Raw genomic sequence first — 18123 nt, 5'->3', positions numbered from 1 at the left:
TGAAAGCAGGTTAAAAAAATAAAACTGGAAGCTTGTGGATAATGTAGTATGTAAAAGTTTATACACTCATCTGGTTTGAGTAATTTAAAACAATCCACATTTTAATTTATTAGTTATTGAGACTTAACTGTCTAGTTCTAGGCTAGGATTAGAAGCCATCGAGAAAATGTAGGATTCCTACGGGGAGACCAAGATAGATTTCACAGCGAAGGTATTAAACACAGCATTAGCTCTCCGTTGTTGTTAGCCATTGCTTAGTCCCTTGGGCATCTTTATTCACTGAGATGTTTAATCTATGCAAACAGAACAAACCTTGCTGTCGATCTCACTGCTCCCCAGTGCAGACTGGATCACGTAGAGCAGCGCATCTGTGAGCCCATCACATTCCCGCATCCTCCTGCGGGCCTCCTCTCCGGCTGAACTAACATTCCTGCAAAGCAAAAGGGCGCAGTCAGCTACCTCCTCTGTGGGCCCCAAAGGAACCTTCTCCTATGCTCCCATGCGCATCTCCAGAATGTTTACCAAGAACACAAATTTAACGAAGAGGGACAGTTTCCACAAATGCATCCTAGAACCGGGCAAGTCCCAGGTATCTGCCTTGTAATGTGCGAAATGGAGACGCAGAATCGTGAATGCGTCATCTGTGATGGTCCCGTGACTGCGGAGGATGGAGACTCTCGGAAAGTCTTTAAGGTTGACTTCATTGACAGCTGACAAGGGAATCAGAAGCTCTGTGATTCAAAGGCTTCTTCTTTGAGACATTTGAAAGAGTGTTTTTCAAAGACAGAACTTCTGACTTACCGAAATATCTTAGGTTCTATATATATCTAATATCTACTGTCTAATTTCCCCTGTCTCAAATATATACCTACCTTGGCCCTACCAGAAGTAAACTTCTAGAAATTTATTCTAAGAGCCTAGGTAGGGGTTTCTGTGAAAATTTGGTCATGGGGATGCGCATGGCACCGTTTATGGGCAGGCGCGGCCCAAGCTCCTTCCTGTCTCAGCACAAGCACAGAAGGGCAGATGTCAGAGAACAGGCAGCTGGGAAGCAGAGAGATCTTCTACCTCTACAAAAGACATGAGAAAAGCCCAGTCAAGGGTGAATCTCTGGGGTGCTTTTACTGACCCCACCACCTGAGAATACGTTCTTCCTCTCCTACCCATGGTTAGGATTTGGTCCAGAAAGAGAACTGCTGCAGCAACTCATGGACAACCAGTCTGCTGGAGGGATGCTGGAGGTGAGTTAAGAGAAGGTGTAAAGGAACTGAAGGAATTCAGTGACCACGGGGAAGAGTGATCTCTCGAGAATGATCCCAGGAGGACAGTGGCTCTCAAACTTGGCTAATATCAGAATCCCCTGGAGGGGAGCACTGGGCTCCACTTTGGAGTCTCAGGTGGCAGCAGATACCTTCCTATTTGGTGACGCCAGAGTTGAGAACCACTGCTCTGACTCTGGCTCTGGGGAGAGGGTCTGGCCGGGAAGGGCATGCCCTCTGCTGCCCGCAGGCGGATGCCACACGGTAGATCCCAGGAATCCGTGGCCCTGGACAGCGCCCACAAGAGGCACCCGATAGGATGAATCTCATGCCCACGTTGTAATTGACACAGGTATTCGCATTTCATTTTCACAACGTCCTTCAAGGTTACTTTTCATTCTGTTTTACAGATGAGAACACTGAGGCTCAGAGAGCTGCCCCAGCCCACAGAGGGAGTAGTTAGTGGAGGCGCTGATGTAGAATCTCGTCTATGAAGAGAGGAAGGCAAGGCTTTCAGGCTTGATGTACAACATGGGCGCACCACTTTTTCTAGGAATGAAAATAAAATAGGCTCGACACTAAAATGCTAACGGCTAAAATGCTATTGAACATAAACGTTTTCTTCACTATCTAGAAGGTTCTGGAGGATGTGTTTGAATAGCGTCTCTCCACATTTTAATCTAAGACTGGGAAAGGTTATTCAATTCAAATTAGTATTTTTGGCATTTGCTCATCTTAAAATATAAACAAAATTTCTCAATTCCTCAGATAATATAACTGGGCAAATAATGACAGCATTTTTATGTAAAGTGTTATGACTCACTCCGCCCCCGGGGTGGCCAACCCTCATTTCTGGCAGGATCTTGGGGCGGGAGGAAGGGCCAACATTTCTGCAGGGAGAAGTGGTGAGGGCTTTGCTGGTATTTCTCTACATGAGAAGGACGGCCTTTGTGAGAGAGCAGTTTTGGACCATTCCTTCTTGAAATGGTTTTCGCCAGGTCAGGCTTTGAGGCTGTTAGAGTAATAGGCTTGTCAAAAATCTCAATCAGGCCTCTTTGGCCAGAAGAATGCCGGATGGCAGTGTGTACCAGTGTGTTTTAAATCTTGTCCCTGTACTCTGAAGAGATTGTGTTTTTCTAACGAGAGAATGATGGGAGTTAGTCTTGAAAGTGTCTGAGGGGTAGCTCTGTACACCCTAGTCTGAAGTCCTCGGCCCTCTTCCCTGGCCGATGAACACTCAGTCTTGCCCTTGAGTAGCTTTACGGTGAGGGCAGATTGCCTCCTCATTCACAAATACACTTGATAATGATCAGCCTATTTTCACTGGTAATCCAACAGACAGGGCAACCACAGGAAAGATCAGGAATTATCAACTCGGTCAACATTCTAAGTTGTAAATATGAATCTAAGCAGTATCCTTTATTCTCATATCTCTTTGATTCTAGTTTAGTCTTCTCCAAAATTAAAAAAAAAAAAAAAACCAACTTATTAACTGGCTGCTATATTAAAATGTGTAAGATATTGTGGGGTGCCTGGCTGGCTCAGTCGGTAGAGCATGCCACTCTTGATCTTGGGGTTGTGAGTTTGAGCCCCATGTTGGGTGTAGAGGTGACTTAAAAATAAAACATTAAAAGATGTGTAAGATACTGAGAAATGAGAAAGACTAATAAGTTAGAGTCTTTGTAGAGAAGGGGAAATGAATGCGACACACACACACACATGTGCATATTAACACACACACACCAACACACCTCTATGATATGTAGGGGAAAAGGGAGTTACCACAGTGTCTGCAGATATGGTGTTCACTACATATTTTTTTAATGTTTTTTATTTATTTCTGAGACACACAGAGAGAGAGAGAGAGACAGCATGAGCAGGGGAGGGTCAGAGAGAGAGGGAGACACAGAATCTGAAACAGGCTCAGGCTCTGAGCTGGCAGTCAGCACAGAGCCCGACGCAGAGCTCGAACCCATGAACCGTGAGATCATGACCTGAGCTGAAGTCGGCCACCCAACCGACTGAGCCACCCAGGCGCCCCAACATATTTTTAAACAGAATGAGGTGTGCACGTGTCTCTTAATCAATGGATAACAGTGTTTTACAAACCTCTGGGGTTGAGTTCACTTTTAAGCAACTACTCCTGCATGAGGGAAAACACATTAGAAAAGTACCTGTGGCTTTTCACTCAGGAGGAGAGGAGAGTTTCATCTTTCTCCTTTTCCCCCACAAAACAAGATCTACTATATTGTTCACTGTTTAAACATAAAAAAACCCAACAACGTTTAGTGTGTGTGACAATTAATTGCAATTATGGTCCTAAGTAAGTGACAATGAGCCTGTGTCCAACCTACAGAGTTCCACTCTGCTATTGCACTTGAACCCGTCTTCTGCCCATCTTGACAGGTGATTCTCATATCTGATGGGAAACCAGTAGAGCAAATTTCTATGCATTAGCATAACATTAAGACAAATACTTACGGATTATTTGTAAAAAGTGCAAATCTGGTATAATAGCTATTCCTTAGAAATAATCTTTACAATCTTGACTGAACTGTCAGTTGACATGTCATTTGGAGATTTCTGCTCAAAGTAGGTTCTATAATCTTTTTATCTCATTGATAAATAATGAAACTTTTTATTTCTTCCAATTAAAAGGTATAAACTCTCTCACAATCTCTTGTATTCAACTGTAACTAGTTAAGCTGCTTTCTTTCCCCTGCCTTCAGTGCTGTCTGACATCCCGTTTCTCTGAGCCTCTGTCACTCACTGAGCTTAGGTGAAACAAATTCAAAGCACGGAGCTCTCATAGGATCCAAAGTGGCACTTGTAATGTATGTTGAAAGGAATAAAACCAGCATTTCACACGAAAGACTTAGTTTTATGTGTCTCTACTTCAAGATGGTCAGGATATGTAGAGGGAAACCGCAGAGAAAACCAATGGATGAGATTTTTAGCAATTAGTCTCTTTGAAATGAGCCTCTCTCTTCTCCACACTCTCTTCGCTCTTTGAATCTCTCTTATTGATCACCATTGACTCTGTATTAGAATTCTTTAGGCTGTGACCTCACTGCTGCATTGAACCTTCTGGAGGGTAGAAGGCATGTAGCTGTCGTTTGCATGCCCAGCATACAGCTCAGTGCCCAACACAACCTCGGTGCTCAGAGCAAGGTGGTTATTACAGGTGCACTCAGCCCTTTCCATGCACCAGCATCCGTGTGAGTTCACCTCTGGCTCTGTTCTCATTGGATAAAATCGGATGTCTGTTCCATCAAGAATAAAGGCTTCTTATGCGGTGGTTTGTGCTCTGCCACGGGGATTATGCAGGGCAGGCTCAATTTGGGAAGAAAGAAAACAACAACAGCACCTGAACACAACTAAACAAATTTGAGATATGAGCTTTCTTATGACTGTGTTGGAGCGAACGGCACAGTCCTGCCACCTGGAGCCCATTGGGTATTCCCGAGCCATAGCCGTCTTCACCCCCAGCTTGCAGGAAGAGTTTTCTGGCTCAGTTTCTCTTCCTGTGCTCTGTTATCTCTTCTCTCCACCTTCCCCTGCTCTTTGGCCTTTATAATCTGCCCTCCACTGGGGCCATCTCATATCAGGTCCAGCCCCATCCCTCTGAGTTCTGGGTCCTTCCTGTGCATCTCTGGGCCGGTGCTCACAGGTCTCCTTTGTCTCATCTCACCAGCAGAGGCCGGGCGCTGGGTGTCTGGCGACATGGGCTACACTCCTGAGACTGACGAGTGGGGGCTGCCAAGGTCTTCAGACAGCAGAGCTTAGACTGTTCCGAGAAATACAGGTGGTCCTAAGGCAAAGCTGAAATACGAAGCCACACACTCAGAAGGCTTTGATGCCAATGCAATAGGGCAGGCAGGAAGAGAGGCGGCATCCATCACAGATGATGGCACAGAGCAGCCCAGGGACACCAGGCCCGGGCCTGGGGATACCGGGGACTCCCAGGGTCTTGAGCCCACTCCCAGGGTCTTATCCACAGATAAGGAGAGTGTGTCTGGGGGTCTGAGGCTAGGCAGACCTTTCCACCGGCAATGCCCTTCTGTCTCCGTCTAGACCCACTGATTTTGAGCGGCCACGCTGCCGAGGCTTAGTCAGAGCTCTGCCGTGGGCCCTTAGCTCCTGCCTTCATTGTTCCAGACACAAGCTCTTTTAGGGCACCAGGAACGCCTGATGTTCGAGGCCGGTCCATGCTGTGGGGAGGGGTGGGCACCATCAGCTCATTTTGCTGTCTGCTCCTTGCTCCCCGCTCTGCTGCACTTAGTAGGGACTCAGCTAATAACGACTAAGTACCACGGGGCATGACAGTTTGCACGCCTGCCTCCTTCTGGACCAGTGGGTCCTAGCCGGAGCCATTTTGTTACCAGGGAACATTTGCCAGTATCTGGGTGTCTGAGAGCACTTTGGTTCTCATACCTGGAGAGGAAGGGGGTGTTATTGGCCTCCAGTGTGTGGAGGCACCCAGAGCTGCTGCTAGACATGCTAGTGCCCTGGGGACAGGCTTCCCCAACAGAGAATGCCACGTGTGGAGGCTGCAAAACATGCTCTAGATAGCTGGGCTCCTCGAGGGTCTAATTTCTAGGTGTATTTCTTAACACCAAACCCGTGCAGAGCTCAAACCTCCACTGCATCCAAATCAGATTAAAATGCAGAGGCCCAGGCCCTTAACCTACTCCAGTGAGCCTGACGCAGTGTGTTGTCTCTCTCCGGGAGATGCCTCCACATCCGAGTGTGAGAACCATGCTCTTAGCAGCAAATCCAACAGCAGGACATTGAAATATGTATTCAATGACCATGTAATTGTCTGCTGTGAGCTACGTGATAAACTCTTAACGACTCTTGATCCTCGGTTTCCTTTTTCTAACAGGGCGGGGGCATTGTGGCCCCACATCCAACAGCAATGTGTTTACACCAATGGCCGTAGGCTCCCAACAGGCAGCCTGGGAAAGTCTTACAAACAACACTAAGTTTGTGAGGGCAAATCAAAGCGGAATGCAAATGGGGAGCATCTGAACTTCCTGACCACATGATTACCAATGGCATTTGTAGCTTATCATAAATGACCTGATCTGAGTAAGCATGGGAATGGGGAATGAAACAATCATGCTCAAGCCATTCTCCCATGAAGTAGGCTTGCTTCTTCTTCAGTTAAAAACATTCCATTTTAAATAGGACCTTCCATTCATGCATCTAAATCAGGAGCAGAGAACTTTTTCTGTAAGGAGCCAGAGGGTAAATAATATTTCAGGTTTGGGAAATTCCATAGTGTCTCTGTAACTTCACCTCCTCCTCCTCCTTCTTTTTAAAAAATTATTTATTTATTTATTTTGAGAGAGAGAGAAAGAGAGAGTTAGATAGGAGGATATAGAGAGAGGAAGAGAGAATCCTAAGGAGGCTCCACATTATCAGTGCAGAGCCCGACGTGGGGCTTGATGCCATGAACTGTGAGAACTGAAGTCGAGAATCAGACGCTTAACCGAATGAGCCACCCAGATGCCCCCTCACAAACTTTTCACAAAGCAAGGGACCAGTTGTTTACTTCTTATCATTTGACAACTTCAACAAAGGTGGATTCTCTTGTGCATCTGGCATGGTGTCAGAGCTGGGGCTACCTAGGTGTGGAGGTGCGTGCCTTGCCTCGGTCTCCTCATTCATAATGTGCTGGTGTGGATGTCTGGCGTCACCTGATTGTGTGGTAACACAGCCAGGTGTTCTGGGCTTGGCACAGAGTCTACGCAGTAAATGTTAACTGTTCCAGCTGCTTCTCACCCAGACACTGTCTCAAGAGGGAGACAGACACGTGTGGGGGGAGCTGCATGAACGCCCTGGGGTGTGTACCACAAGCCTGCAGAGAAGATGAGGGGTATGCAGAGGACAGAATGGAAGTTTCCTAGTGACCATGACACCCTCATTTTAAAATTTTTCATTACTGCTTTTTAAAAATCTGAAACTCTTGTAAAGGTATTCAAGCCCTGGGGGAAATGTATCAGTACAAGGGAACATCCTCACTCTCTTCTTCCTCTCTGTCCAAGAAAATCATTGTGACTATTTGATATTTATCATTCAAGATTATTTTCTACTCATACCAACAAACTGTGTAGGTGTGTTTTTGCTTTTTACCATACTGGTTCATAAGGCACCTCTCTTGCTTTTATCTATTAAAACCCATCATTGCCTCTTTTCACAACAGTACCTACCTATGTACCCTATTCATTGAACAACTTTGGGTATTCCGGTTATAAATATATGATGGTTTGTAACTTAGAAAGCTATTACTCTATTAATGGACATACAGGCTACTTTAAAATTTTTACTGTCATAAGTAATGTTGCACTGATATTGGGAAGAGTTATGGGTTTTGTGAGATAGACCTGTGAAGCCAGAAGAAAGGCTGACGGATAAATCAGTTCAAAGCAATGAACGAATCCACCTTGACTGGGTACAGACTCTGCTCCACACTTAATGCCAAGTCTTGAGAATAAAAAGAACACCTGGCCCTTGACCTTAGGAGCTCACAGTCTAGCAGGTAAGTAGACACATATTGATGTGCCTAGATCTGCTATCATCAGCATGAAAACAGTGGTATGAAGAATTTGGGAACCTAACTTGGAATAGGTTGCCTGGATGTGTTCAGAAAATAGCTAAATTGGGTGGAAGTTTTACTACTCACCTTTAGGTTGTAATTAAAATCTTTGCTGAGGCTGTAATTCTAATAAACGTGGACATCAATTGTTTTCCTTAACATTTGCTGCCGCACGTCATGGGTTCTTAAGTAAGAACATAGAGTATGATAAACATGTCTTAGCAAGAAAGCATTTTATGCATATTTAGTGGAATGTACCTTAAATTTGAAGGGCAAGGCTTAACCTATATGTACTGGCTTAGGGGTGGCTCCAGGTGACCAGGCTGTAGAAATGCTAACCAAGCTCAGCCATGCAGAGGAGGGGTCTCTGGGCCACTCTTGGCATTAACAGAGGATAAGACTTGTAGGGAGAGGTAGCGGTTTGTGGCAAATGCCAATTCTGGTGTATACTTCTCCATTTTTACTAAACCTGGCATGCTAAGCCAGCCCCTTGCGTTCAGTAAAACCATGGTGGGCTCATGGTTCACCAGGGTGAATCACGCTGATGCCCTTTTACCAAACCACATACCCGTGCTAAGTCCTTTCTGCTTGACATCCAGCTGCCGAGCAGCCCAGACATGTGGCTCTGGATGTCGGCTAGTGTACCACCAGTGGCTCTCCTGACTGTTGTGGCTCTGCAGGAATGCGACATTTCTGACATCTGGGAGTGCCTGGCTGGCTCAGTTGGTTAAGTGTGGATTTTGGCTCAGGTCATGATCTCAGGGTTCATGGGTTCGAACCCCGCATTGGGCTCTGCTCTGCTTTGGATTCTCTGTCTCCCTCTCTCTGACCTTCCCTCCTCTCTCTCTTTCTCCCAAAAATACATATATGTTTAAAAAAATTAAAAAAAAAAAACCATTTGTGATATTTGGCCAATAACCAAGAAGGAACCAAAGCAAGGCTCCCCTCAACTGCCTGGTGAATTGAAGTCATTCAAGAGGCTTTTCCAGGGTTGACTTTTTGGGACGTCTTACCCAGAGAGCAGAGCCAAGGATGACAGAAGGCAAACTCATGGCCTTGAAATCTAATGGGGATTGCTGGGCTGGGCTCCCAAGCTCCTTTGAACCAGCATTTTACTTTATTCTCTGTTTCTCCCCTTCTTGAACTGGCTTGTCTCTCACTGTTATCCTATACCTGTCACACCAGTGTTTGTTGGGAGCAGATGACCTATGTCTTTGGTATTGTAAGTCCACAAGAGGAGGGGACTTATTCCCCAGGAGCTACATGTGATTTAGATGCTGCTGATTTTAGATTTTTGAGTCGAAAAGATTTAGGACTTTGAGATGACACTGTACTGGGATGGGATGAAAGTGTGTGGGATGGATGTGAATCTTTGGGGCCCAAAGGGAGGAGTATGGTAGGCCAAGTAATGTCCCCCCAAGATGTTTATATCCTAATGCCTGGAACCTGTGAATAGGTTACTTTACATGGAAAAAGGGAATTTGCAGATGGAATTAAGGTGAGGGACTTTACAATACGGAGAACTGCCCCAAATGATCATCGTGGACCCAATGAGCACGGAAAGCAGAGACCGTTCTCTGGCTTGTGTCAGTGAAACAAAGCAGAAGAAAGTCAGAGAGATCTCAAGCATGAGGATTCAAGTCCCCATTGCTGGTTCTGACGGAGGGGGTCACATGCCGAGTTGTGAGAGAGGCTGCTAGCTCTCAGCTGACAGCCAGCAAGGAAACAGGGACCTCGGACCCATAGCCACAAGGAATTCAATTCTGGCCGCAACCTGAAGAAGCTTGGAAAAATCTTCTCCCAAGAATCATTAATAAGGAACACAACTCTGCCTACACCTTGGTTTTAAACTGGTAAGAATGGTGTCAGGCTTCTAACTCATAGAAACTGTAGGATAATAAATTGGTGTTGTCCTAAGTCAACTGTTACAGCAGCATAGGAAACTGATAGGGATCCATTAGTTTGTTTTACTCCAGGATAAATGAAATTCTTTTCAACATCAACCATACATGTTTCACACCCCACCTTTGCCTGGAAAACTGCTTCTCTGTAGTGGGCTCATGCAAGTTTCAAGAAGATATTTCTCAAGGATCAAATAATTGTATTATCTTGACCAAGACCAAAATGTCACCTATATAAGAAAATCAAGGGCACCTGGGTGGCTCTGTTGGTTAGCCATCTGACTTTGGCTCTGGTCATAATCTCACTATTCCTGAGTTCAAGTCTCATGGTGGGCTCTGTGCTGACAGCTGGGAGCCTGGAGCCTGCTTTGGATTCTGTCTCCCTCTCTCTCTGCCCCTTCCCTGCTCATGCTCTGTCTCTCTCTGTCTCTCAAAAATAAACATTAAAACACACACAACAAAAAGAAAAGAAAAATTCTTTCTTGGGACATGCATGTAGGGGAGGGGGTGAGGTGGTGGCATATAAGGCACGTGCTCTCAACTATGCCAGGCCAGGAGATGTTTTATCTACTCAGAGCAGACGAAAGCCCTTACGTAAGAAGCACTGATGTGAGGTGATGACGCACTTTTTAAGGCAAAAGTACTCGTTTTGCCCTATCCTCGATCTGATCAGCCACAAGACAAGCTACCAGATATGTGGGCATCAGCCTGCGGGGCTCAAATCCACGAATCGTGAGATTACAACCTGAGCTGAAATCAAGAGTCAGATGTTGAACCAACTGAGCCACCCAGGCACCTCATCTACCTTTAACTTTTGCTGGTCTCTTACTGCAGAACAGGCTCCTGAAAACCTCTGTCTTCACGGCCTCCAGTGAACAGAGAGCACAGGGGTTAGTATTCTCTTCTGGGGGGTGGGGGCAGTGAGTATGCTGGAGCATAAGGGACAGAAATGGGCCATGTCCTGGCTCCTGGCTCTGCCTGAGTGAAGTCTGTAGTGGGGCCTTATCATTTAAGTGAATTTCTGGAACGTTATCGGAAACGCCAACCAGAAGTACCAAATGGTATGAATGGTGTTAAGTTTCCTGTGCTGTGCAAAAGTAGAGTGTGCCAGTGAAACCTCTCAGAGGCTGAAGTGTGTAAAGCAAAGAAGCAATTACTGTTAATTTACAGGGGAAACATTTTTGAGGACTCAGCCCCCCAAATCTCCTCTCAGGTTTTTCCGATACCTGAAGGCATATTGCTAACAGATGCACAAAATACATGAAGACAGAGCTCAGACAGGGTTCAAAGTTCTGGGGGCATGGCTCCCAGGGAAGGAGCGTGAGGGGGCCATTCTTGCTGACCCTACCCCCTGCCCCAGTACCCGCTGTCTGCAAAACCAGCACTGGAGACCAGCTTTGCGTCTCACTATTTTCCCCATAAAAGCAAAAGTCTTCTTTGGGTTTCTTTCTGTTTGTGAAAACAGCTGCTCATGTAAGGTTTTTTGCCAAAGCAAAATGGCATAATTCAAACTTTGGAAAACTGAGGAACACCTGTATTAAGATTAGCCACACCTCCGTACATTTTTATTTGGTGCAAGTAACAGAAGGCTGAATTTACTTGAAAAGCTCTTGACTTCTCTTCATACATATGTGTTTCTTTTTTTAAACTTCTTTTTCTTTTCATTTATTTATTTATTTATTTTTCAGAGAGAGAGAGAGAGAGAGAAAGCACAAGTAGGGGAGAGGGGCAGAGGGAAACAGAATCTCCACTCAGTGTGGAGCCCGATGCAGGGCTTGATCCCGCAACGCTGGGATCCCACGACCTGAACCGAAATCAAGAGTCTGATGCTTAACCAACTGAGCCACCCAGGTGCCCCTAAGCGTACTTGCTTCTTAAGGTGGCATTTCATTACAGCTAAGTCAGGACAATTTCCAGAGGAAGAAATTTCCCTTTTTCTTTCCTTTTTTTTTTTTTTTTTTGTCTTTTCTTTCTTTTCTTCTCAGAGATTAGCACAGTCTTGTTTTGGATTCCCGTTATGCGCCTTACTGTCTTCTCTCAAGGAAGATAATCTCTTTATAAATCAGGACAGTGAGGGCTTGGTAACTGCTGTGTTGAGCGGTAGGGACAGGATGCTTCAGTGGCCCAGAAGCCCAGCTGCCTACGGGGCCAGCAGCGAACACTGCTGCCGAGCTGTCCTCGGAGTGGAGGTCCCTCCGTGGTGACACTCCAGCCACCCCCATGAACCTAAACCGGCAGAGAGAGACAGATGGGCTCCTCTTCAGTTGATGATTCAACACTGCCGCTCTCAAGAATGCCTAGACCCCTGCCTTCCGGAGAGAGCCGTGCATCAGGGCACGTTGTTGCAAAGAAGCCCACAGCAAAACCAGAAATACCTGAGTTAAAAGACACCCTACGGCTGGCAAGTACTACCCAGGGTTTTAGCTTCACGATTCCAATTAAAATTGATGGACACCACAGAGTTAACTGCTCTGTGAAACGTCGGCTGCCAGTGTCCCGTTGGGCGGAATTACAAGGAAATCACAGGGACAGAAAGGTGAGTGCTGAGCGGCTAAAACCGTTAACTGTGAACCTAATTGTGCCTGCGGTCCTTTGTGGTCCACGGACAACCAACTGTCGTTTCCTAACTTGCATGTGAGAGTGAGTGGAACTCACTTCGCTGTGACTTGAGGTCGTGGTGACCAAGCCACACGTCAACCTTGGGGGACCGCCATGTGGCGGAACCTTCTGGACCGATGCCTACCTGCCCCGTGTTCCCAGAATGCCTGAAACAGTCCACTCTGGCACAGGTGTGGCGGGCTCTCTGTGCGGACTCAGAACCAGGGAGCATCTCACGCTGCAAGCTCTGCATCCAGCCTCAGTCCTGGTACCTCTACTTCCCACCCCCACCGAGGGGGGCCTTCTGTGAGGTGTACACACTGACACCATCACTGTGGCACACACCCCCACAGAACAAAACCGTCCACCAGCCAAGGCCACATTACAAACGCAACAGCAAAAAGAAAATAGCCAGTCAAGATGCAAATTGAGTTACAAAATGAATAAAAAAGTGTTTTCTTCCTTTTTGTTAATAGACCAAATTATTCCGTATCAACCAGCCACAACTGAATGTGTCTCCCTCTCTCTCTACCCCTCCTCTGCTCATACTCTCAATCTCAGAAATGAATAAAACATTAAAACATTAAAAAAATACATACAACATAAAAAATAATAATAATTAAAAAGTAAAGTAAAATAATAAAAATACATACAATATATTAATATGCTAGGAAATCTTGCAAATTAGAAATGCAATATTCACTTCACCAACAGGTGGCTTCCAGGCAAGTGAACATTGTGGCTGCATAAATAAGGAGCAATGCCAAGGCCATCCAGTTCCCTGTATTTTGAGATCTCTGTCTTCTAAGAAGTAAAAGAACAAATCTGGGGGCGCCTGGGTGGCTTAGTCGGTTAAGCGTCCGACTTTCGCTTAGGTCATGATCTCGCGGTTCGTGGGTTCGAGCCCCGCGTCAGACTCTGTGCTGACTGCCAGCTCAGAGCCTGGAGCCTGTTTCAGTCTGTGACTCCCTCTCTCTCTGACCCTCCCCTGCTCATGCTGTCTCTCTCTTCTCTCCTAGAAATAAATAAAACATTAAAAAAAAAAAAAGAACAAATCTGACTGATAAGGGATTATAGGTAATTGGCTACTTGCCTTTTAAATGTAGATTTTGGGTTTGAAGTCTTTCAAGATTTGGCGTTATGTTCTGAACTATTAATAGCTATTATTAAAATCGCCCTTTAAACCTTCATTTCAATTCATCACCTAATTCCCTATTTACACTCATGTGATCTTTCAATTTATTTACTTCCAGGAAATTTTTAACAAATCGTACTTCAAAGACTTTAAAGCTGGGGATTGATGTGATTTCCAAAAGTTCACTTATCTAGATGAAGAGTTGTCCTCAAGGTGTATTTTCTGTTTTCATGATTGCTTTGATCACTCACTGATACCTTATTGGGTTCCAATAATAACAGCCAAATATCTGAAAGTATCTCCAGAGTAAAGAACTGCATTTATTCTTGCGTCTCATCCCCTCCCTGTTTCTACCCCCACCATGCTCTTGTGAGTCCCCAGCCCCTCCCACATGGTGTTTTATTCTGGGTATTCACTGTTAGGCTGGTACCAGCAGCATTTCTCTGAGTTGACTGTTCACGATCCTTGCCCAGCAAGGTAGGGTGAGTGATCAAAACAGGCAGCCACTGGGTAAGAAAGAGAGAAGACACTACATTTGTACATTCATATAAGACAATGACAACCTCACTGTGATATTTTCCCATCAATGCTCATTTTTAATATTTCTGCTCAAGTATTTCAAAGCTTTCAGATAAACTTTTTGCATCTTTAAATGAAGGTGTTTTTAGATGCTCTGAGTGACAGGATAAAATGCGGTCATTGGGACTTATAGCTGCCTCTTGTTGATGGAATGGTAAGCAGAACAAGATTCTCCCCAACTCCAGGTAACCTCAGAGTGTCTGCTCTTGGTTTACTACTACCAGATGGCTTGTGCTTAACACGAGTGTTGGATCATGGCACCGCTGGGTGTACCGTTTCCTTTTACTGCTTTAGCTGTGAAGGGAGTAATGTTTCAAAAATCCAAGAATTATAATGCTGCATAGGAAGGTCACCTAACAAAGACACTTCGAGGAGCCTCACAGCATCATTAAAACCAGGGCACAAGTTGGCCATGAAGAGTTTCGTTTCATTGTTTATCCTCAACACATACTAAATATGCACTGGAATTAAGACGTTCTCCCCTGTTACGGGACTGGTGTTACTCTCTTTGATGTTGAGCAAGTGTGAAGGTTTAAAGACTATGCACTTAACCAGCTCGGTGGGTACCCTGAGAATAAGCAGGAAACAAAAAGGGAGATTTGTGTCTTCACAATCGGCCCAGGGAGCATGTACGGTGCTGGCTTCACTGCTCTTTGTGAATGATGATGGTTCTCGAAGCCCCGGCATAGACCACATAAAATGATTTCTTGGGGGGGGGATGTCAAGGCACCAATGTACCATGAAAATAATCTGGAATATATAGTCTAGCAACTCCAGTTTTTTCTGAAGCTCATCTTACCACAATTACTCTTGTTATCAATACTTTTATATGTGCTAATATGGAAAGCTTTGGAGGTCTGTTCATCAGTAAAGAAAAAATAGTTCTGAGAAGATGGGGTAGAATGATTCGGTTTTTGTACAAGACAGAGGCAGAAAGAGGATCCTTCTATGGTATATAAACTGCTATTAGACCAGTAGATCCACTGACCAAACCTAACATTTCCAACAATCCACTATTTTGCTAAAATGCTCCCCAGAGGTACAATGTACTATTTTGATTTTAATCACAAATGTTCACCATGGAGTATTTTTTTGCAGAATGTACTAAAAATCAAACATGCAGTGTTAGCTTACTACAATGCCAGAGAAACTGTGAACTGCTGCAGTGGTAGAACATTTTTCCTACTTTCTCCACGCGGACACGCTCGCAGGACCAACCACATCCTGGTGCCTGGCGCTCTCCCGTTTGCACTGGCCCTGGGACATGAGACACGGTGGCCTGTGGGTCTTACAAACAGTTACATCCAGCCGGCCTCAGCTTCACCCCTGCTCCCCATCGGACCTGCATTGCACAGGGCACGTGGAGATGTACACCTCTAAATGAGTGTTGGTTTGCTTTTTGACTTGGCTTCTATGCTGGGTTTCCCTCACTTCGGAGACCCCGAATTCTACCGGGAATGGACAGAATGAGAATGACAATCAGGGTGACAAGGGACCCTCACAAAGTACCTCTGTGGTCACAGTGATCAAGAGAAGCAAATAAGGAGGAAATTTAGAAGGCGAAAAGGAGAGAAGAACAAAACGGAGCACGAGAAAAGTACCGCTAATTGGAACCTGCTTTGGGGGTTTTCCTTTAAAGGCTATTTTGTTGTGCGCCAAGAGACTTGGATTGACTTTCCGGACAAACACTGTTGCTCACCCTGGGCTTGGTCTTTCTCGTATACCTACACCCATTCAGTCCACACACCCAGGCAGCTCTGACCACGAAGAATCTCCAGAATCGTCCTGTGTGGCTACAGACAGGCCCATTACTGCCATGTCTTGTTTCTTAATCAAGTTCCTGTGATTCTTCTAAAATGTGCATCAGAGCACCAGCCTTCCACCTCAAGACTCTCCATTTCACTCAAACTCCAAGTCCCCAGCACAGCGCGTGCCCAGGACATGCTTCCTCGCTTTCACTTGGCCAACTCCTACTCATCTTTCCTTCTGGAAGGCTTCCCCTGTCTCCCCCGGCAGGTTGAACCCTGTGCTCTGGGCCCATTCGAGGTTCACGTGCACGTTTCTCACCCACCTGTCCTCCTGGCCCGCTGGCCGCTGGCATTCTGTGCTCAGCGTGCAGAACATCACGTGCCTTGGGGAGGCCGAAGGTGGGCAGCTGGCCGCCAAGAAGGCAGGCTGTGGGGTGAATGGGGAGCCAAGCAAGCTGACAAAGTGAGAGCGAACTCAAATTAGGGGCAGGAAAACCCAGACAGATAGATGCCCGAGGCCAGCTGAGTCCGCAGGCAGCAGGCAGCCCTCAATGGTTCCACGTATTCATCCAGGGCCGATCTTGGTCTGTGACCAAATAAATATGCATGGCTGCCTATGACTGATTTCTTCGCTTGTCAGATAGATGGTAATGTGCCAGAATGCAAGGAGACAGAAGGACTGAATGACACCAATACTAATGGACTCTTACCACGGAAGGAAATAAAATTCAAAGCCAGCAACAGAACGGCCTCCTATTGCTTGCTCCTTTTCCAGCCCTACTCCACAGAGAGCATATAGACAGGTCAGATGACATTCTCATCTCAAGCATGTTTAAAGGAATTTCAAGCAAGAGACTTTGCGGTTGAAAGCAATGGGGATTCTTGAAGAGCCTGGGGAGAAGGTTATGAACAAGGAGAAGAACATACCAGAGATACTGTCACACCCCAACCTTAGCAGGTCTTGATCTGCCTAATATGATGTTTATGAATACTGGCATTCACTTGTAAAGGATGGAAGTATTTTATACTCCAAAAGACAGTCTAGGGGAGTAGAGGAGCTTTGGTGTCAGATTTCAACTCTGTTATTATCTGCCTGGCCTTGGGCAACACATTAACCTTTCTGACCCTCAGTTTCTCCAGCTGTAAAGTGGGCTAATGTTTTGGAAGGATCAGATGAGGCAAAGTCTGTGCAGTACGTAGAAGGCAGACCTATCGTCACCCACTGCCCTTTCTTCCCAGACACCTCACGCAGGCACAGATGTCTGAGCAAAGGACAGAGAGACCTGTGTTGACAAAGAGAAGGTAAAAACAAAACATGGGAGATCCCAGTGTGGTACACAGAAGACTATTAATTTAGTTTTTGGAAGAGAAGAACCTCTTCTCCCGGCTTTATTTTTCTATGATGTTCTCCAACATTTCCTCTCCCCTTTCTCCAGGCTCTCTCCCCTGTATTAGTCTGCTCAGGCTGCATTAGTAACAAAGTACCACAAACTGAATGGCTTGAGCAATAGAAATTTGTTCTCTCAAGGTGTCCACGGGGTTGGTTTCTTCTGAGGCTATTACCCTCTCCCCTCACCCCCCAGCTTCTTGTGGTTTGCTAACCATCTTTGGTGTTTCTTGGCTTCTAGAAGCATTGCTCTGATCTCTGTCTTCATCTACACATGGTGTCCTGTTGTGTGTGTCTCTGTGTTCAAATTTCTCCTTTTAGTATGGACACCAGTTAGTCATCTTGGACGAGAGCCCACCTGAACGACCTTGTCTAACGTACATCTAATGTACATGCTGTATATCAGCAGTGACTTATTTCCAAATAAGGTCTCACGTTCTGAAGTACCAGGAGTTAGGACTTTAATATATGAATTTGGGGGGTACACAATTTAACCCATAATAGCCTCTATCTAGTCAGACTGAATTGTCTGACTGGGGGTGGTGGTGAGTGGTGACAAAGCTCCACCATCCTTTGCTTGAGATTTCTTGCTTTGCGGAGCTCATCCACCAACAGAACAGCCCCTGGACTGGGAGGCAGTGATGCTGGGTATGTCCGTCCACTCTTTGGGTCTCAACTTTTCCCTGGGGCCAGTCACTAGGTCTACACTGGCATAGCAGTCCCATCAGTAGATCCTTGGCCTGCCTCTTGGTTGCAGGTAAGAAGGCACAATCTCTGCTCAGCATTCTCAGAAGTAAACAGACTGGCTTCCATTCACCACTTTTGTCTTATTTATCATTTGGTTCTTAACTTAGGACAAAATGAGGTTATGTTTATTGGGCCCTCACATCCCAACATAAGCCCTTAAGCAGGTAT

The 18123-nt window shown here is 45.7% G+C and overlaps 1 protein-coding gene across 1 annotated transcript in view; it reads right to left on the bottom strand.

Annotated features, from left to right (window-relative positions):
* The window catches only part of CTNND2 (catenin delta 2), a 935777-nt gene that overhangs the window by 142936 nt on the left and 774718 nt on the right, over positions 1–18123 (bottom strand). Inside the window, exon 17 of the mRNA XM_039250112.1 lies at positions 313–430. Within this exon, the coding sequence (XP_039106043.1) occupies positions 313–430 (118 nt within the window). The remainder of the gene's footprint in view (positions 1–312; positions 431–18123) is intronic.

The sequence above is a fragment of the Hyaena hyaena genome, unplaced genomic scaffold, assembly GCF_003009895.1.
Source record: "Hyaena hyaena isolate Hyena2069 unplaced genomic scaffold, ASM300989v1 scaffold_360, whole genome shotgun sequence".
NCBI classification, from domain to species: Eukaryota; Metazoa; Chordata; class Mammalia; order Carnivora; family Hyaenidae; genus Hyaena; species Hyaena hyaena.
Note: the sequence above shows the minus strand (reverse complement) of the source record. Positions and strands in the feature narration are given on the sequence as shown.